General features: G+C 42.8%; 1 protein-coding gene across 13 annotated transcripts in view; it reads left to right on the top strand.

The window, feature by feature from the left end:
* DLGAP1 (DLG associated protein 1) overlaps positions 1–22433 on the top strand; it is a 793561-nt gene that overhangs the window by 477309 nt on the left and 293819 nt on the right. For 4 of the 13 annotated variants that reach the window (XM_086373120.1, XM_086373122.1, XM_086373121.1 and 1 more), the window contains one exon: positions 12626–13654. In XM_086373120.1, coding sequence (XP_086229246.1) covers positions 12698–13654 — 957 coding nt within the window. In that variant the 5' untranslated portion in view covers positions 12626–12697. Of the gene's footprint in view, positions 1–12625; positions 13655–17078; positions 17759–17897; positions 18221–22433 lie in introns of those variants that run through there. The other 9 variants (XM_086373124.1, XM_086373132.1, XM_086373130.1 and 6 more) reach the window with 8 other exon arrangements.

The raw sequence follows: 22433 nt of genomic DNA, 5'->3' as shown, positions 1-22433 counted from the left end.
ACCAGGGAAGCAAGCCCCCATGAGACTCTATGCACACACTGTAGTGCTCACACAGAGATATATTATTCCTAGGACAAAGATAGTCATATTATTTATAAATTACCACCTTTTTACATAAAAATATTTTATCTAAATTAGGAGGCTGGGAGTAACATATATACACTACTCTGTTAAAAAAAAAAAAAAAAGATAACCAACAAGTACCTATTGTACAGCACAGGGAACTATCTATAAGGGAAAATAATCCGAAACAGAATGTGTGTGTGTGTGTGTGTGTGTATGTGAGTCTGTGTGTCTAACTGAATCACTGTGCTGTACACCTGAAACTTTCATAATACTGTAAATCCACTATGCCAAGTCGCTTCAATCATGACTCTTTGTGACCCCATGGACTGTAGCCTGCCTGGCACCTTTGCACATGAGGATTCTCCAGGCAAGAATACTGGAGTGGATTGCCATACCCTCCTCCAGGGAATCTTTATACATCAATTAAAATTTTTTTAAATATACTGTGCTTTTCAAAATTAAAAAAAAAAAAACAACCTTGTGTTTTCCAAACAGGAGACCTCCCATTCATGTATTTAGTCAGCCAACATTTATTGAGCACATCCTGTGGTCCAGGGACTTTTGCAGGGAATGGTTATATGAAAATGAAGGAGACCCTTATGGCCACCAGAATCTCATGGTCCTCTGGGAGAAAGCTACATAAAAGGCCATAAATGACCACAGACATGTCCAGTACCTGGTAACTCTCTGGATGATGTGCATGAGAAAACACAAGATGTGGAGCTGTCAGTTCTGCCCACCTCGGTTCAGCAAAGGCATCACCAAAGAACAGGACTGGGACTTTAAAAAGGTGTTTGAGTTTAGTCTAATGGAGGGAAGGACCATGTACATCCCAGGAAGAATCACAGGTGTAAGAAACAGGGTCTGGTTCAGTGGTTCAAATGGTGATTCCTGAACCAGCACAAGCATCACCAGAGAATTTGTTAGAAATGTAACATCTTGGGAACAGCCCCTGTAACTCTGAGGACTGGGCCCAGCAATCTGTCTCTTAACAAGCCCTGAGCTGATTTCTTGCACAGTCAACTCTGAGAACCATGTTACAGTCAGCTGATGGTATCAAGGGAAAAAGAAAATGCATTAGCTAAACATTTGTATTTTACATAGTACAGAGCTATCTGGATATAAATTTGTCATCAAACAAAAGATGGAAGCAGTCTACATGATTACCTGTATTATTCAAAGGGATAAGGTGCACAGCCAGAGAAAACAAATATAAAGCATAAAAGTAGAAAAGCAATAACCCTTACTATTTTATGCTAAATTTCCCAATAAACTTCCCAGTATTCAAATATAGATGCGCAGTCACCTGGCAAGAGTGACTGCCTGCCCGATGAACCGGCAGTTGTTAAACACACAGTTTTGCTAATACTAAGACCTGAGAGGGATTTCTTCATCACACTTCATTCATGAGACACTTTTTGCAGAGGTGGATGACATCCTGACAGTAAAAACCACACAAGTATAAACATCAGCATCTTATAATTCCCTGACACGGGCTTATTATCAAAGAGACTTCAGTGAAAGGAGTCCAGTGGGAGGCCTTACCAGAAGTCAGGTTTGTAGCTCTCAGACCATCTGACTTGCATATGGACTGTATCCTCAGAAATGAAACAGAGGTAGACACGGAAGCACCAAACATAAAAAGCCGGAGGAGGGACTTCCCTGATTGTCCAGTGGTTAAGAATCCACCTTGCAATGCAGGGGACACAGGTTTGATCCCTGGTCAGGAAACTAAGATCCCACATGCCACAGAGCAGCTAAGCCCGTGCTGTCACTCTCTGGAAGCTGTGTGCCACAACTATAGAGTCCGGGAACCACCACAACAAAAGATCCACATAATCAGTGAAGATTCCATGTGCCACAACTAGGAGCTGATGCAGCCACGTAGATAAATAAACAAGAAAAAGAAGCTGGAGGAGACGATGGGATGGTTTGAACTGAACAGAACACCGAACAGGTTTTGCATGTTGTCCTAACAACATCAGCTTCGAACATTGTGCTGCTCTAGACTCTAAACCTCCTAAATTGAGATGTTTCTGTATCCCTTAACTTTTGCATCTTCTAGACTTGTTTTTTTTTTTCTTTCAAAAGCTTTTTACCTGATGCATTACATCTACAACACAGATCACACAATCTAGAGCTTGATTAGATTCTGACTTGTATTATTCCTGATTATTTTACATTTATGTGGTTTATTTCTTAACTAGACCATAAATTAGATAAATCCTCTCATTTCCATGTGTCCTTTGGCACAGGGAATATTTGAGAGGAGGCTTTATCTGTTTATATTTTATTGAAGTATATTTGATTTACAATGTTGTTTTAGTTTCTGCTGTACAACAAGGTGATTCAGTTATATATTTATATATACTTTCATATGCTTTTCCATTATGGTTTCTCACAAGATATTGAATATAGTTCCCTGTGCCATCCAGTAGGACCTTGTTGTTTATCCATTCTATATATACTAGTTTGTATCTGCTAACCGCAATCCTTCCCTCCCCCACCCTCGCTCCCCCTCGCAAGCACAAATCTGCTATGTCTGTAAATCTCTGTTTCATAGATAAGTTCATTTGAGTCATACTTTAGATTCTACATAAGTGATGTCACGTTATATTTGTCTTTTTCTGACTTACTTCACTTAGTAAGATAATCCCTAGGTCCATCCATGTTGCTGCAAATGGCATTGTTTCATTCTTTCTTATGCCTGAGTAGTATCCCATTGTGTATGTGTACCACGTCGTCTTTATCCATTCCTCTGTTGATGGGCATTTAGGTTGCTTCCGTGTCTTTGCTACTGTGAGTAGTGCTGCTATGAACATAGGGGTGCATGTATCTTTTTGAGTTGTAGTTTTCTCCGGGTATATGCCCAGGAGTGAGACCACTGGATCATTTGGTAGCTTTATTTTTAGTTTCTGGAGGAACCTCCATACTGTTTTCCATGGTGGCTGCACCAATTTATTTTCCCACCAACAGTGCAGGAGGGCTCTCTTTTCTCCCAGTGGTTCTAATATGCTTGCAGCTGCCCAGCTGGGCGGGAGGGTAAACTTACTCAGATGAGTAAGCTTTAGTGGGTCTCCCATGGTTCTGCCACAGACAGGACAGGGTCTCAGCTGCTGGGGGCAGAAAGCTAGGCCTGAGCAGACCTGAAGGTTGTCCAGCAGCCTATCTGTTTCTCTCCTGGGCTGCCGGACTCTGCATTGCTTCTCCCTGTAAGTTTGCTCCTCTCTCCTCACGTGCTCCCTCTGCAGGGCCCTTGTTTCTGCTGCCCCACAGTTTGAAACAGCACATGACTCCGGCTCCCAGCGGTGCCAGCATCAGCCCTTCCTGTAGCTGACCTTGCAGAGAAGCTCGCCGGTGTTCAGTGTGACTCTGGGAATGTCTTCATTTAAATTTCTAGGAGCCAGCATCTGATTAACCCAGATGAGCCTCTGCATAGATACCCCTGAGTTAGGACTTCAAACCAGGTTCAATCAACTCAGAGGTATGGTGACCACTGTAACATTCCTGGCCAGGACAGCATCAGTGGATTCTGTGGTCAGGGGACAAAATTCCCCAACGCAGGTGTCAGCTGAATGGCTACCACAACAAGGGGCACTGTTGGTGATTTCTGGGCCTTGGCACTTCTTAATACAGATCTGTACAGTGAGCTTGGTAAGAAAAGCAACAGCAACTAAAAGAAAAGAATTTCTGAGAGGAAACTTTTGATTCCAGTAGATAGAGAGATAACCACTCCAGTGTTCTTGCCTGGAGAATCCCAGGGACGGGGGAGCCTGGTGGGCTGCCATCTATGGGGTCGCACAGAGTCGGACACGACTGAAGCGACTTAGCAGCAGCAGCAGCAGCAGCAGATAGATAGTTAGGTGATAGTCTAGCTGTGAAGCAAGTTGTCCAGAATGTGCCAGAACACGTTCACAGGACTATTCAGCTGGTCATGAGAGCTGTAGACAAAAGCAACTCCATTTTCATCAGAGGCTATTTCCATTGCTTCTTTTCAAGTTGCATTGTGTCTGTATCGATCGTCATAGTTTTGTATATTTCCATTTTCCATCATGGTTTTATTTTCCATTAAACGGATTCACTCTATCATCGTTTCTGCTTCTCCTAGATAAGTCAAATGGCATGCATATTTTTGTCAGCTTTTTTTTTTTTTGAACGGACAAAAAAGTGGTGGTTTGTGTTATTCTCTGTGAAGATTATCTGTTTTACCTCCATAATGAAGGGTGGCCCCTGCCCACAACACCTCCTGAAGAGCTGTTGGCCACTGCTGGTCAAGGTGACCACATTCTCTTAGCAACTCCCAGGGAAATCCATCTGCAGGCTTAGCTGAGATAATCACACCCTCTTCTGTGTGCATGCATGCTCAGTCACGTCCAGCTCTTTGCGGCCCTGTGGACTGTAGCCCTCCAGGACCCTTTGTCCATGGGATTTCCCAGGCAAGAATACTGGAATGGGTTGCCATCTCCTCCTCCAGGGGATCATCCCAATCCAGGGATTGAGCCCGTGTCTCCTGCATTGCAGGCGGATTCTTTACTACTGAACCACTTGGGAAGCATACACCCTCTTCTAGAATGATCCAAATGAGGGTAATCCCATGGGGAGCACATGTCCAAAGTCACATAGAGTCAGGACAGTTACCTTCCTACTTGGGTTGATGCAGAATAATGTTAGGACTTTTTATAATGTCCTGCTTCAATCATCTCCACATAAAAGTCCTCTAAGTCCCGTGGCATTTTCCCAACCAGCAGTAAGTCTAAGACCAATATTAATGATGACTTACTAACCATTTCTCAAGGAACACTACCCTCCACCTTTTTATTCTCAAAAACCATCATGAAGCCACTTCTAAAAGCTTTGTGTGAAAGACAAAGGCAATTTTAGCTGTGTTGCCTACTGTGACCAAATTGGAGGAGATCTGGGTTGTTGTTTTGTTTTTTATATAATACCATATCTTTTGAAAGGGAAATGTTTCAAAGGCATTTATTTGTAGGAGCAGACTGATGGAAGGAGGTATTCACAAACAAAATCAAACTACAGATGATTAGGATAGCAATTAAGTTCATGAAAAGCCAAAATACATTCTGCATATATAAAACGGCTTAGCATTGTGCTTTGAGTAAAAGAACTGGTGTATTTCAGCATGTGCTTATTCAAAGGTGCCCTAATGGCATTTGCACGATTTTAAGTACATAGTACATGAAAGTCTGTGAGTGGGGAAGCCTGAAAAAATGAAAGAAAATGGCATTCAGTTATCTTTTGCAGCTACAAATTCAGAAGGTCAGAAAATATCCCCAAAGTGGGCCTTTGGGCAAAATTAATTCATGTGAGTTTTCTATTTACTTTTACCCTAAAATGGCATGGCTTCATGTGTTAGTAGCATATTAATGAGAATCAGTCACTTATTTTTAAAAAATATTTAAAATTATAAGCCTGCTAAACATTCATATTGGAGAAGGCAGTGGCACCCCAGTCTAGTACTCTTGCCTGGAAGATCCCATAGACGGAGGAGCCTGGTAGGCTGCAGTCCATGGGGCCACTAAGAGTCGGACATGACTGAGCGACTTTACTTTCACTTTTCACTTCCATGCATTGGAGAAGGAAATGGCAACCCACTCCAGTGTTCTTGCCTGGAGAATCCCAGGGAAGGGGCAGCCTGGTGGGCTGCCGTCTATGGGGTCACACAGAGTCGGACACGACTGAGGTGACTTAGCAGCAAACATTCATATTGCTCTTCATTCTCAATCTCTATAGAATTGGGATTATTAGTAGAGGAAAAAATTACTAATAAGAAGTCTGCATCCATGTTGCATAGAATTTTATCCTGCCTAGAAGAAGCACTCTGTGTGTTTAGACTGTAGTGGAAACACACGAGTGAGCAGAAGAACAGAAGTGGGAGGCACCCCTCCACCACCCAGGACATTCTTACTCTTTGGAGGATTATTCTTTATCCCCTTTTAGTCTTCTCTCATGAACTTCCCAAGAAAGAAAGAATTACTGCTCTCAGATTTTCTTGCTTCTTCTGATCCCTAAATCTATTCCCTAACTCTCATGCTCAGTTGCTCAGTCGTGTCCAACTCTTTGTGACCCCATGGACTGTAGCCTGCCAGGTTCCTCTATCCATGGAATTTTTCAGGCAAGAATACCAGAGTGGGTTGCCATTTCCTCCTTCAGGGGATCTTCCCAACCTGGGGATCGAACCTGTGTCTCTTGTGTCTCCTGCATTGGCAGGTGGGTGCTTTACCACCGAGCCATCTGAGAAGCATTCTCTCACTACAGGCAGAGAAATCTCTAGTATACACACAGCTGTATCACTGCCTGGTTTAAATTGCGCTCATGGGTGACCACCACGAGCAGAGTCAAGTCCTTCATATTATAGCAGAGCTGACAAAAATTCTCCAGGAGTCAGCCCTAACCACCCTTGTCACTTAAGACTTGGTTCAGATGCAAGGGTCAGAAAACACATCACAGTGGTGTAGACAGAGATCCAGGTCCATTCCTTCCCCATAAACAAGATGCAGGGGTACACGTCCAGGCTGACAGACACTCTGTTCTGGCGGGGCCCATTGTCTTGGGCTGCTCCCATCCTCAGACTCTCACTTCCACCTCATGGACCAAGATCACTCCTTAGCCAAGCCTGAAGTCTGAATTCCAGCTGAGAAAGGGGGTAAAGAAGGTATGTCCTTCACTTAAGAGTCATTTTCCAGAAACTGCACCTGCCATTTTCAATTATACTCCATTAGCCAGAATTAGTCACCTGTGTGCATCTAGAGAGACTGGGAAGCAAGTCACTAGTTGGGGACAGGTTTTACTCTCAGTAAGAGAATTCCTTCTTTCTCTTCTGTTGACTGTTATAACCTGGCATGGGCAGGTCACCTGTAAAATGGGGAGAGGCAAAAAAGTGACTTGACCCTGAGATAATTCATGGAGGTTTTGTCTTCCCAGCATCTCCCCAAATTAGAACACAGTGCTCCCCCCTTCCTGGGCAGGTCCCCCACGCTGTCCTTTCTAAGGCAAGTTGTGATTGCCCAGCTGTCAGTCCTCATTGAAAGAGAGAGTAGACACCCTTCGGGTGGATCCTCTCTCTGTATGTAAAGAAAAACCAAGCACAGCAGCTCTAAATAAAGACATGCACAGAAATCAAAGTAAGAACTTGCCAGCTTTGTGAGACTGTTTTCCATCCAGTCAGCATCTTCTAACATGTAGTTTGTTTGTTTTTTCCTTGGTGCTAATAAATTACCTGCCTTGAGAATTTCCTTTACCTGTGCTGGATCATTCCTGCTTTAGTCATCATCTGGACAGCAATGCTTCTGCCCCAGGTGTGAGAGAAGCATTGTTTCTCACACCCAGAGCTCACCTTACGGTAGCCAATACAGTCAACACATTTTCCAAGCCAGCGATGAGGGCCTGTCGTCTGATGGTAAAATCGTACTTAGGAGGACAACAAAACATCATTTTGAAGTCATAGTGAACAAGGCAAAAATGAGGGATGATCACCGTCGTCATAGAAACCCTTACAGAGGCGCATTGACTCACATTCTCCATCCTGGCTCAGAGAGGAAGGCACGAAAGACAATTTCCCTTTCTATTTTCAGCAATCTTTTACAGCCCCTTAAAACTTAATTCCAGGGCTAATTTTTCCAAGAATGCAGAGGGTAATGAGCATTGTTATTTATCTTTTTTCATGACTAGGTCACATCTCTCTCAGCATTAGTGATTTGCTGGTTGCATTTGGTCATCTGCAGCAGCAAACACTGAGCCCTGCATGGGAAGGATGCTTGGTTAATTCTTCCCGGGGATGGTGTTAGTCACACATGGGCTGGAGCAAGTGAAGTCCAGGTTGCCACTTACGAATATGAATTAGGACAGAGAAATAAAGAAGTGGCAGAAAGAAGTAGGCTTGGAATAGAATTCATGAGTAAGAAAAGAAGAAGACAAAGAATGAGGGGTGAAAGAGCAGGACCCCCATGGTAGGTATCACAACCATTATTTAGCCATTGAGGGTTTTAGATCATCTCCCTCATTCATCGAGAAGTCACTGAATGTGTTGCTGTAATTTATAATCACTAATTAATCGATTTTCCTTTTTAAAAGACAAGAGACTAAAAGAGACTGTAAGATTTTTCCCTTAGAAAGGTTAGGGTATTAAGTCATTTATCTGGTCTTAACCAGAAAGATAGATGGAGCATTTAGAAATGTTTATGATCATTTATTATCATATTTCATATATCACAGAGGAAAAGGATCAAGATCTCAATATCTTTTTACAGACATTAAGAAGAATGAAAGTTAACTTATTTTCCTTGATTCAATGTATTACTCTTTATGAAAATATAAGTGCTTGTCACCAGGCTGAAAATAGCCCACTTAAATTTTAGTAAAAAATCACACTGTGCATGTTTAACTTACCAAAATAATCATCGGTTACGTCATTGAACAAATTCATCATTAATGGCCTTAAAAAGGCTCTTTGTTGGCTCTGTGTGTCCTCAGGCAACATCATCTCACATGAAATGCCATTCACAAATTAAAGATAATTACATAAATATTGAACACATGATTTCAAATAATCTCCATTTTGGAGTGAATATGTATAATTCATGTTTTTGGCTCTTGCCAGATTCACATTTTATTTAGCAAAAAATATCCACCCAAGACCCAGCTGCTTCAGAAGGAAAGATTGAAGCATTATTTCATATTATTTCATATATTGAGTTATATTATGTGGAATCATAAGATTTATTATGTGACCATAACCCAACTGGCTTCCTATTTTTGTCTTTTATTTTTAAGTCTATATTTAAAAGACAAAAATGTCCTCGATGAGACCTGTTTTATATAGAGAAACTTCCTCATGAAGCGGATTTTTCAACCTAAATTAGTTTGTGCCACAGTTTTGCTAAAAATGTGTATTTAATCTTCTGTATCCCTCCTTGCCACAGCCTACTCTTGGGATCATAACTTTGTATAAAGTAGTCCCGAGGTATTTTATGTTAAAATTTCCCTTATATTAGCTCCTCAGTGGGCAAGTTTTCATTTACAGGCTCTTCCTGAACCAGTCTTTCTTTCCCTCTTTGTCTCTTCAGGTGTCATTTGCTTTCTCTTCTTTAAACAGATTGTCTTCTGTGTAGACATTCTGTAGTCAGCAGACCAGGTAAACTCCCAGATTTTAACCTCAAAGCAGGGAGAACTTTAAGAGTGAGATATTCATTGATGGGACATGGAGAGGCAGAAGTTGAAGGTAAACAAGCAGCATAAGAAACATGCACCCACATGCCTCCTGCCTCACCTGGAAAACCACTGGTCTCTAAAATGCCCATAAGATGGTGCCTTCCTTCCTTCCTTGGCCGCTTCCTTTTCAAACACAATAGGTGTGACTTGAACCACAGGATGAACCACCCTGGGAGATTTTTCACTGATGCATTATTTCATTAACTACTTTACCGAGTTCCCACCAGCAGCCAAGCACTCTGCTGGCCACTGAATGCATAAAACATAACCTCTGCCCTCAAGAAGCTCCTAGTTTGATAGACTGAGCAATTTCGAAAGACTCCAGTGATTAAAACCTCTCATCAACTTCATTCAATTAATCCAGAAACAGAGAGACTAGGAGGAGAAAAGGAGCTTCATAAAGCACGGTTAGAGATTTTCAACAGTTGGGCTCCCACATACAGCATATCCCATGGAACTGACAAGTCCTGATCCCTCAAGACTCCATGTTTTTCTTCATTAGGCTATACATGGGTGTTCTGTTTTGTTTTACAGGATTTTTTTTTTTTTTTTTTACAATTAAACCAATTATCTCTCCCTGTGTATCTAAAATTACATTTGTGATTTTTTGGAAAGTCACATTGGCCTTTCTGGACAACTCTCCATATGATAATTTTTGTATTATAGAAAGCTTTATTAAAAACAAACAAACAAGACTGTCAGGAGGAACGCATTCAACTACTGATGAACTCACTCTGCTGCTGCTGCTGCTAAGTCGCTTCAGTCGTGTCCGACTATGTGTGACCCCATAGACGGCAGCCCACTAGGCTCCTCTGTCCCTGGATTCACTCTACTAGAGTCCAAAGGAAGTACTCTGCCCAGAAGAACAGCAGCTTCTGGTCTTTTTTTTTTTTTTTTTTAACTTTACATAATTGTATTAGTTTTGCCAAATATCAACATGAATCCACCACAGGTATACATGTGCTCCCCATCCTGAACCCTCCTCCCTCCTCCCTCCCCATACCATCCCTCTGGGTCGTCCCAGTGCACTAGCCCCAAGCATCCAGTATCGTGCATCGAACCTGGACTGGCATCTCGTTTCATACATGATATTTTACATGTTTCAATGCCATTCTCCCAAATCTTCCCACCCTCTCCCTCTCCCACAGAGTCCATAAGACTGTTCTATACATCAGTGTCTCTTTTGCTGTCTCGTACACAGGGTTATTGTTACCCTCTTTCTAAATTCCATATATATGCGTTAGTATACTGTATTGGTGTTTTTCCTTCTGGCTTACTTCACTCTGTATAATAGGCTCCAGTTTCATCCACCTCATTAGAACTGATTCAATTGTATTCTTTTTAATGGCTGAGTAATACTCCATTGTGTATATGTACCACTGCTTTCTTATCCATTCATCTGCTGATGGACATCTAGGTTGCTTCCATGTCCTGGCTATTATAAACAGTGCTGCGATGAACATTGGGGTACATGTGTCTCTTTCCCTTCTGGTTTCCTCAGTGTGAATGCCCAGCAGTGGGATTGCTGGATCATAAGGCAGCTTCTGGTCTTGAAGGAAGGGGAAGGCTTGGGATGACTGTGTTTCACTCAGCTGCATCTGTAGGAGTTATTTCTCTCCCAGGCACACCCGACCCTTGGGTTCAGGCCCTTCATGTTTCCTCAGGAATGTTTCAAGAGTCTTTCCTTTGTCCATCTTGCCATAGCTTGTAAATATTTACCATGAACTCTTAAACCAGCAAAAGGAGATGTCCTGATAGTCAAATGAGCTGATTCAAGCTTATTTGTTCTTCATCTGCTCTCAGTTTGTAGACAAGAAACTCTTAATTCTCTGATGACAGAAATACATGGGCAGGTTTTCTCTACAGCTCTGATGTCTTTGCCCTACCATTAGTTTTTCCAATTCTAATTACCATGGGAAAGCGGGGATTGTTTGCTGTAATTGTCACCATGGCATTCTAATGGGAAAGTATGTGAAAGAAGATAACAGAAATATATCCTAAAGTTGGCACCCCACTCCAGTACTTTTGCCTGGAAAATCCCATGGACGGAGGAGCCTGGTAGGCGGCAGTCCATGGGGTCGCTAGGAGTCGGACATGACTGAGCAACTTCACTTTGACTTTTCACTTTCATGCATTGGAGAAGGAAATGGCAACCCACTCCAGTGTTCTTGCCTGGAGAATCCCAGGGACGGGGGAGCCTGGTGGGCTGCCGTCTCTGGGGTCACACAGAGTTGGACACGACTGAAGTGACTTAGCAGCAGCAGCCTCTTTTACTTACGTTTTCCACTCACATATATGGAGTGCTTGTGTGTCTATATGGCCCAACTGGTATGAGGTGAAGTGAAAGTAAAAGTGTTAGTTGCTCAGCTGTGTGAGACACCGTGGACTGGAGCCCAAACAGGCTCCTCTAGCCATGGAATTCTCCAGGCAAAAATACTGGAGTGGGCAGCCATTCCCTTCTCCAGGGGATCTTCCCAACCCAGGGGTTGAACCCAGGTCTCCTTCTTTGCAGGTGGATTCTTTACCACTGAGCCACCAGGGAAGCCCCTGGTATGAGGTAGGGAGATGTACAGGTGACTGAGAAGTAAACTAACCTCAGGGAGCTTGAGCTAGTGGGGAAAACATGGGACAAAGCATTCCAGAGGAGCTGGAGAGTATGCAGCACATGCTCTGCAAGCACAGAACTAATTCTCTCTGTAAGGGGGGCCAGCAAAAGCCTCCCAGAGAAACTGAGCCCTTGTGGTCTGCTGGCCTGATGACTAACATACAGTTAAGAATAAAAACAGAGCAGCAGGGGAGATATACAGTTATTAGAACCCTGGAGGGAGGGGAAGTTTTTCTCCTAAATCATTTAAAAATAATTTAACATTTTTATAGTTTCTTTTCTGGGTTAACTAGCTTTCACCCTGTCTCTCCTATGTGACTGGGGGTGGGGGGGGTGCTGGTCTTTGCCAAGATATAGAGGTAATAGGGCTTTTCCATCAATGCATTAAAGCTCCTTTTAGGGAGAGTCAATGAGGCTCAGGTGGTAAAGAATCTGCCTGCAATGCAGGAGACACAGGTTCAACCCTTGGGGCAGGAAGATTCCATGGAAGAGGAAATGGCAACCCTCTCCAGTATTCTTGCCCCGGAAATCCCATGAACAGAGGAGCCTGGCGGGCTACCGTCCACAGGGTTGCAAAGAATCCAACAGGACTGAGGGACTACACTTTGACTTTTCCTGAGTTCTTCTGCCAGAAAACCAACTCAGTAGCAGATGCATGGGGAAAGAGCACTATCTATTTACCAAGGGAAGAGTTAACCACTGTCCCCCTCTCCTTCATTTCCCCAGGTCCTTGCGGGAGACGGGTCTGGAACCACACCCCCGGGTGTCCATGACCCCCGCGGCTTTGCCCCGTCAGCGATGAAAGGGTTATCGGGCAGCCGCAGCCATCACCACGGAGTCACCTGCGATCCAGCCTGTGACTCGCTGTCGCACCACGCGGACCGCAAGCCATACCTGCTGAGCCCGGTGGAGCACCATCCGGCCGACCACCCCTACTACACTCAGCGGACCTCCTTCCAGGCCGAGTGTGTGGGCCCCTTCAGCGACCCGCTGGCCAGCAGCACCTTCCCGCGGCGGCACTACACCTCGCAGCAGGAGCTGAAGGACGAGTGTGCCCTGGTGCCCCGCACCCTGGCCACCAAGGCCAACCGCATCCCCGCCAACCTCCTGGACCAGTTTGAGAGGCAGCTACCTCTCAGCCGGGATGGCTACCACACTTTGCAGTACAAGCGCACGGCCGTGGAGCACCGCAGCGACAGCCCCGGCCGCATCCGCCACCTGGTCCACTCGGTCCAGAAGCTCTTCACCAAATCGCACTCCCTGGAGGGACCGTCCAAGGGCAGCGTCAACGGAGGCAAGGCCAGCCCGGACGAGACGCAGACCGTGAGGTACGGCAAGCGCAGCAAAAGCAAGGAGCGGCGCCCGGAGCCCAAGCCGCGCAACAACACATCCCCTGGCTGGTGGAGTTCTGACGACAACCTCGACGGCGACATGTGTATCTACCACTCCCCCTCGGGTGTGATGACCATGGGCAGGTGCCCCGACCGCTCGGCCTCTCAGTACTTTATGGAGGCCTACAACACCATCAGCGAGCAGGCGGTGAAGGCCTCCCGGAGTAACAACGACGTCAAGTGCTCCACCTGCGCCAACCTGCCCGTCACCCTAGATGCACCACTGCTCAAGAAGAGTGCCTGGTCCTCCACGCTGACCGTGAGTCGAGCCCGAGAGGTTTACCAGAAAGCCTCGGTCAACATGGACCAGGCCATGGTGAAGTCAGAGTCGTGTCAACAAGAACGTTCCTGCCAGTACCTTCAGGTACCATTTATATGGAGGGATGGGTGCTTAGAAGTTGTACCAGCTGATTGTATGGTATTTTCCCCTGGGGCCTAGTCTTGGCTCTACTGTGAATTCTCTGTGTGAACCTGAGCAAATTATTTAGCATTTTGGGGGCTGAGGGCTCCTATCAGGAAACAGGCCTGCTAGCAACCTCATCCAGTTATCTTGAGATACTGGATATAAAAGTGCTTTGAAAAGCACGCCTACAAAAAGGCAAGGAGTTATTAATGTTTTGTGTTCCTCTTTTGTCTGAGGGATTGGAGGACAAGGAGGGGAGAAAAGGGGAGTGTACACAGAATTGTAAAATAAAGCCACCTTTTTTACAAAAGTCAACAATGATCTTTGGAATTCTGGAAAGAGTTTAATTAGTTCTATTCAGGGCTTTTTGTTATTATTATTTAAGATTCTGCCCCAAGCTGTTAGTTTGGAAAAATTGATCAACATCTTCACCATTGCAATTTTCACACCACAGCGAAGCTAATCACACCCCCACCTAAGTCCTCATCCCCCAGAGCACAGGGAGTTGGGGTGATGCCCTGCACCCTGAGGAGGTGGAGATAGAGCCAGTTTGGGGACCTGACAAGTACAGCTGCAGGGACTCAGGACAACAGAGAAGAGGAGGAAAAGAAGGGGAAGCATCTGCGCAATAAAATACAATTAGTGTCAGTATGTAAATCCCACACACGCAGGCCCAAGGCCGCTCCTCCCCTCTGCAGACTCCTGTTTTTCCTACTGCCCTCCAATCCACTGAAACCAGATTTCACCTGGATAAAAATATCAGGGGAAGAGTTCCTTTCTTCCCTACTGCCTCCCTTTAGATTCATCATTTTTACTGAGACACAGCGTTTCATAAGAGGGATCCTCACATTTTTCCTTTTCAAAGTGTAGGTTTTCTCTTCCTAGCCCTCCCTTCCTAGCCTTGTCTGTTTTAAAAAAGGTTTTACTGGAATATAAAATCATGACATAATCATTTCCCATTCTTAAGAATAAATGCAAGGAAAAGTCTTCCACCAAGACATTCATCTTTTTGGCTCTCTTTGGATCTCTTCTGACAAAGCTGACTCCCTTGGGAATGCTGCTACCAAGTTCTGAAAATATTCCAGACTGGCAGTCACTGGGTAGGGACAGTGCCAGACCCATCCCCAGACTTCAGAAGAGGCCACCATGGTGTGGATAGTTTTCACAAAGAACACAATATTTCCTACTGAAAGTGGCATCATTTAATTTACTATAAGGTTGTCCTCAGTTGCTCAGTCGTGCCAACTCTCTGGACCCCATGGACTGGAGCCCACCGGGTTCCTCTCTCCATGGCACTTTCCAGGCAAGAATACTGGAATGAGTAGCCATTTCCTACTCCAGGGATCTTCCCAACCCAAGGAGCAAACCCATGTTTGGCAGGCATATTCTTTACCACTGCGCCACCTGGGAAGCCCTAAAAGGTTGTTACACGTGTTAATTAAGTGATCAAGAATCCCTAACAGAAGGTTAAAGCTAAAGGGATCATCTAACCAAACCTCTTCATTCAGAATATAAAAAGCTAGACTCAAAGAAAGGTAAAGGCCTTATAAGTCACACTGTTAATATATGGCAGAGGTAAGACCAGAACTCAAGACTCTTAGTTCATAGAAAAGACCATTATAAATATTACAACTGAAAGCCTTAGAAATTCTTTAACCACATAAATCTCATCCACTACTGAGAATAAAATATTTTGATAAGGTATCTGTCTTGAAAAAGGATGTGTAATGAGACAGAAAACCTAGAAGAGGATACATTTTTGTCTATGAAGGTTCTGTGACTAATGGCAAAAACAAAATAAATTTAATTTAAAAAACTGAACCATAATCAGTAGTGATAAGATCAGATAAGAAATATCAAATTAAAGCGTTTCCCTGGTGGCTCAGCAGAAAGAATTCACCTGCCAATGCAGGAGATGTGGGTTCAATCCCTGGGTCAGTAAGATCCCCTGGAGAAGGAAATGGCAACCCGTTCCAGTATTCTTGCTTGGGAAATCCCATCAACTTTGGAGCCTGGTGGGCTACAGTCTGTGGGGTCGCAAAGAAGTGGACATGACTGAGCCAGCACAGCATTCTGCACAAGACTTTCAAACTGAAAAAAAATTTTTATATATCAGTGTGGGGACATAGTAAATGCAGTGTACTCTCCCCAACCAGTATGCTAAGATGAGTTTCTCTAAAGAAAAGGAAGAAGCTGGACATTCACATGGGGGAGGAGGAATGGGACACTCCTAAGAACTGGAATCCTCTCTAGCTCTCTTCTTGCTTTACAGGGAAAGGAGAATCTATGTCCTGCAGAAGCTCCTCTTAGGAAGATAGATTTAGCCAGCACCTGTCAGCTCCCATAGAATAATTTCACTTGTAAACTCATTCTTAGAAGCAAATTTGGGAACATAGAGGGGTTTGTTTCCTAGTCATATTGCTTTGTGAAAAAGTGAAAGTGCTAGTTGCTCAGTCATGTCTGACTCTTTGAGACCCCACGGACTGTAGCCCACCAGGCTCCTCTGTCCATGGGATTCTTCATACAAGAATACTGGAGTGAGTTGCCATTTCCTTCTTCAGGGGATCTTCCCAACCCAGGGATTGAACAGGATCCTCCTGCATTGCAGCCAGATTCTCTGAGCCACCAAGAAAGCCCCAATTACAAACTAATATTGAAACTGGATGTTCAGATGTGTTCAATTTCAGTGTCAGAAAGTTTAGTGGACAAAGCATTGAACTTTAAATAAGAGGGTTTATGTTTTAGTCCCTATTGGCCACTAACTAGTTGGTGATCACTAACTAGTGATACAGCTGAGAACCATCATTTCAGCTCTCCAAAGTCTCTTTCTTCTACTATAAAGTGAGGCACTTGGTTGAGAAGGTCTGGGATCTCAGTCCACATCTTCAGACACCTCAGTTACAAATGCAAAGCACTAATGAGAGCTGTTTTCAAGAGTTGTAAAGGCCTGGAGCTACCATTTATTAAATGCTTGAAGTAGATGCTTTTCCAGTGATATCTAATTTGCTCTTTGAAACTCTTATGAAGTATTCTACAGTTAAAGGAACTGCGATTTAGTAAATTAGATTAAGTCACTTGCCCAAGGACAAACAGCTAGTACATGGCAACATGGAGGGTCTAACCTGATTCATCTACCTTCAAACCTGGATTTCCCCATTAATCATGGCTGATTCCTGCCCAGACCAAATATAACACAGAGGGAAGAAGCAGCATATACCCTCTGCCTGTTATGTAACAGAAATCATAGAGTATCCATTTAGTACCCAAAACACCTTTATAAAATTAGTATTAATATTACTATTTACTCCAGTTTTATGGATGACAAACCTGAGGCACAAAAGATGGAATTCTGTCTTCAGGAACTCATGGGTAGTAATTGAGACAGCTAAGACTTGAGTGCAGATCAGTCTGAGTCTATAAAGTGCTTCAGAAATAGAAACAAATGCATTTTTCTCATTTTAATATTTGTTCTATTCTGCAGCAAAGGTATGCATTCACCTGCCCTCCTCTGTTCGCACATGGTTAAGAATGCGTGTCCGTGAAATGTGACCCAGCTCAGATGAATGGCTGAAATGTTCCTAATTTGATTCCAGACTGAACACAGGTTAATATTCACCAATAATAGAATTCTAAATACTAAAAAGTTCTCTCTATATTGAATTATCACTCAGAAATTATTTAACTTCGGTCATTGCCATGATTATATAGAAAATGAGAGGTCTGTAGGTGTCTAGCCTCCGTCTGACACTGATTTAGAAAGAAAATACTGTAGCTTGAAATTATTGTAAGTTCCAGTTAATATAGTCAGTTGCTTAGATGTGCTGCCTCACAAGCTGTCTGTGGTTGATTTAAAAAAGACTCCCTTTTTTCCCCCAATATTGTTATTTTTAAATGTCAAGAATCAGATGTCTGCTGTTTAGAACTATTGTACGGCTGCCAGTGACTGTCTGTATCAGAATTTGGAGCAGGGACATGGATCTGAAGACATTAAAACTGTTTAATTCTCAGTTGAGATGTGGTTGGCTTTTGTACATTTGGAATAGAGCATTTATGGCACATCTCAGGGTAAGTGCTAATCGTTAAGGAAGGGGGTCAGAGGAGTAGAGGGAGTTTTGGTTGTTGATTTGTTTTTGCTTTAAGAAAACAGAATTCTTGATTCTGTAAATGCCTCTTTATGTAAAACGTTGCATGTTGAATGACTGGCATAATAAGCTATTCAAAAGAGCAAGATTTTAGATTTCCAACTGTTAGCCTAAAAAAAAAAAAAAAAAAAACCTTCAAATTGTGTATTTTTGCATTCATCCAGCAGCAGAAACAGGAAAAAGGAAACAAAACGCTCTCCGGTAAAAGTAGAGAGAGAGAGACACAGGGGGAGAGAGAGAGAGGGAGAGAACGCACACGAGACAGACAAGAAAGCCAGCACGCTCAGAGATGAAATTTTAGGAGAACAAAATGATCGACCTTTTTAAGGCTGAGTGGGTTTCTTCAGTTTGTGTGCAAGTTTCAAGAAATGGAAGGATTGACCAGGTCTGAGTACAACTCTTTTATTACTATGTATTTGGTGAGAGTGTGTTGTTGGTTTAAGTGGTTTTTTCCTTTTGGTGGTGGTGGTGGTGAGTAGTTTTTGTTGTTATTTTATTTGTTCTCTAAACAATAGCTAGTCCAACTGAAAGGGCTAAGTACGGATGTGTGTACAGATGGTAAGAAAGCAGGTAGAGACATCAGATACCCACACATCTGTGTCTCCAGGAGGCTTCATGAAATCTTTAATTGACAGATGATCGCAGGTGCTAGGTGCCATGAGAGGATGTTGTGTGTCTGGTGGTTGAAATGTGATCTGTGGTTTTCTTTGACAAGAATGGTGAATGCTTAACTGTTCCTTTGCAAAATTAAAATTTCTGGATGGTTGGGGGTTTTGTGGATTTTCTTGTGACTTTTTTTCCCTGTTGGTTAAATAAGACTCCACAAAAGATCACTGAAGAGTCATTCATAACAGACATGAACCCAGGACTATTTTTTTCAATGCAGGTACAACTATTTTTCAAAATGCTGTTCAAGACTATGTCAGTCTCTGCCCAGTGGGGTTTTCTGTCCCCTCTGAGGTTTTCCTTCCTCTTGTTTTAGAACAATTTAAATTTTGTGAAGTCAGTTTTTAAAACCTACTTTAGATGAAATGTGTGACTGTGCTGAGCAATTCTACTAGTGACTTTGGTTACTGCAATGTTTCCTTGCTGCCTTAAAAAAAAAAAATGAACTAGGTAGATGATTTTCTTTATTTTCAATTTAAATTGCCTCAATAATCCAGCAAAAAAGGGGTGGGGTGGTTTAAAATTCTTGAATGTATTTCCTATTTGGCTTGTACAGTCTTCTCCCTATTTTTCCCTGGTCTTAGTAGAGATGTCCCTGTTTCTTGATATAATAGAAAAATGAGGTTACTTCTGCCTGATCTTAACTTTTCACGTAGAATCAGTGGTGGTTCTTTCTCTGATTCTCTGTAATTCTCGATGTTGCCCACATCTCAGTATTGGGGCTGGGGGTGTGGACAGTTGACAAAACTCTGTGAGAAAGCAGAGGTTCAGAGTGAGTGGTAGGAAAAGAAAGATTGAAAAGAAATAGGAAAGCCTTCTTGAAAGTTGTTAAACTTTCCTATTCTTGGTCTGCAATTTGCATTATTCTAAAGACATTTTCAGCAGCACCAAAAGTCCTTAGTTAGCCACAGTCAAAGTTCTTCCCACACAGGCTTTCACATCCCTCAGAATCCAGTCTACTCACAGGAGGTCTAGCATTGGTTAGCAGAGTAAAAGACAACAACTAGCCTGGATCTCTTAGTGGCCAGAGGATTTATCTCCTCCTTCTCTCTTCTCCTTAGAGCACAGTTTGATCAGTTGCAAATTAAATTCAGGAGCCAGGGTAAACATTTACCATTCAGTAAAGAAAGACTCATCCATAATCTCTGGTCCATTTGAGATCATGCCTTTATACAACCTAACACAAACAATGACTTACAAATCGTAGAACACATTGGTTTTTTTGTTTTGTTTTTTGCTTGAAGTGTTATTTTGTTGTGTTGTCATTTAGTTGTGTCTGACTCTTTTGTGACCCCCAGGCTCCTCTTTCCATGGGTTTTTCCCAGGCAAGAATACTGGAGTGGGTTGCCATTTCCTTCTCCAGGGGATTTTCCCATCCTAGGGATTGAACCCAGGTCTCCTGAATTGACAGGAGGATTCTTTACCACTGAGGTACCAGGGAAGCCCCTGAGGTATTACAAGGGCTGCTAAACATATATGCAGTATTGCCAGGCTGGCTTTGACTCGGTGACTAGATTAGGGTTTTTGCCACTTTGGTTTTAGGCTCAAAAAGCAACAACCTCGGTGTTGTAGATTTACTGTGCTTATTGATGTGAGCTGAACCATGGAGAAATTCCAGCTTTATTGTTCTAAACAGTTGAAATCAGAAACTTCATGTGGTTCAAACTACAATACCTCTGAACAGTCAGATTTTTTTTTTTTTTTCCTGTCACTTGCCAGGATAGCTTCATAGAGAAATAAAACTTGGCCTTTTCAGGTCAAATCAGGTTACTATTACTGTGATGCAATAGAAGTTATATGATCTTACTATGATTATGTTACTCATTTGAAATTTTGAACCCGTAACTTTTCCTGTTGGATAAAAATAAAATGCATGTCGGACTTCACATCAAGCGTTCATTTATCTGCTTCTCAAACCATCTTTCCTCCTCCCCCACCTGCAGGCTGTGTTCCTATTAACTGTTATTTGGAACACGTTAGGACATAGGAAAAATCATGTTACTCTATTTTTATAAGTGCATATTAATAAACTTTTAGACCAAAACCATGGTAAGGGAGTGCTTTAATTTTTTTCAGTAAATGATTTATTCTCCTTCAACCCAGTCCAGTTTGCAGCTAAAAGGTAAAGATAAAGAGCTAATTACTATTTACTGTCCCACAAACGGTGTAAGAGGGTTCCCTTTTCTCCATACTCTCTCCGACATTTATTGTTTGTAGCTTTTTAGTGATGGCCATTCTGACCTGTGTGAAGTGATACTTCATTGTAGCATTTCTCTAATAATTATTGGTGTTGAGCATCTCCCAGCATCACCCATTGGATGGCAGCACCCAGTCAATGGACATGAGTTTTAGCAAACTCCAGGAGAAACTGAAGGACAGGGAAGCCTGGCGTGCTGCAGTCTATGGGGTCACAAAGAGTCAGACATGACTTAGGGACTGAACAACAATGAAAACCTACTGTAGAGCACAGAGAACTCCACTCAGTGCTTTGTGGCGACCTCAGTGGGAAGGAAATCCAAAAAAGAGAGGATATAGGTATACACATAGCTGGCTCACTTTGCTGTACACCAGAAACTAACCCAACATTGTAAGGCAACTGTATATTTCATACTCCAATAAAAGAAAAACAGCGAATTACTTTTAAACAATTAGCAAAGGAAAAGGAGGGATCAGAGTGTAAGGAGACACTCAGCTCACTCCTTCATTGACCATGGCCAATTTCTTTTTTATACTGTTTTTTAACACTTTGATTTCTTGGAGAACACATGACCAAGGAAAGACCTCTTCTGATGCTCTGATCTTTTAAATTTAAGAATATATACAACTATATTTTTTAAATTGGGACTTTTTTTACTATTTGTTAGAATTTAGCAAAATGCCCTGCCTTGTTTCCATTTCTAAAATAAAGCGACTTCTAATTACATTCACAAAATGAGTTTTCTAGATAAGCTTTGGAGAAGGCAATGGCACCCCATTCCACTACTCTTGCCTGGAAAATCCCATGGATGGAGGAGCCTGGTAGGCTGCAGTCCATGGGGTCGCTAAGAGTCAGACATGACTGAGCGACTTCACTTTCACTTTGCACTTTCATGCATTGGAAAAGGAAATGGCAACCCACTCCAGTGTTCTTGCCTAGAGAATCCCAGGGACAGGGGAGCCTGGTGGGCTGCCGTCTATGGGGTTGCACAGAGTCAGACACTACTGAAGCAACTTAGCAGCAGCAGCAGATAAGCATATCTTTTTTTTTTATGTACCTTAAAGTCACTCTTCTCTGTCCATTGAAGCTTATACTCTTTGTTCTCCCAGAATTTGGAAACTTCCTGCAAAATTCAGGCGGGGACTATCACAGAGCCATCCAGGAAGTAGAGCTGTGTGGAGTCTAGGATTACTATATGTTGTATGCATGTGTCTAGGTCCATATAGACACGTTATATCTGCATAGGCATTCCTGTAGCCATACTAATAAAGCATGCATTCATGCATATGCTTTCTTCTATCTCTGATTCATGACGTAAGATCTGTTTCAAGTGTACCATTTCACAAAAGCAGAATGACTTTAAAGTGGGGAAACAAACTTTTCATGCATCCCACTAGAAAACTCCTTACCTCCCTCTTACAAGGAGTACGTTAAATCTCAGACCAGCAGTATAAACAAGTCCGAGGTGTCCTGCTTCCCTGGGATAAGGATAAACACCTTTCATACAGAGAGTCATCCAATAACAATGACAGGAAATGACTTCTGTTCCTCTCGTGTTTTTTATCCAACGTTAATTACATACTTTCAGGATTGTCTAACTCCTCCCTGATTTTACTCTCCAGGTCTCTAAAATATGAAGGTGTGTAATGAGAGACCCAGGAAGGTTTTATTTATTTATTTTTCAGAAAAATGACAGTTTTACAATAGTATTCCCAAAGCTCCTCACTGGAAGGCC

This window comes from Bos grunniens, chromosome 24 (genome assembly GCF_055505025.1).
Source record: "Bos grunniens cultivar Pamir isolate PY7600 chromosome 24, Bosgru_T2T1.0, whole genome shotgun sequence".
Lineage (NCBI taxonomy): Eukaryota > Metazoa > Chordata > Mammalia > Artiodactyla > Bovidae > Bos > Bos grunniens.
Note: the sequence above shows the minus strand (reverse complement) of the source record. Positions and strands in the feature narration are given on the sequence as shown.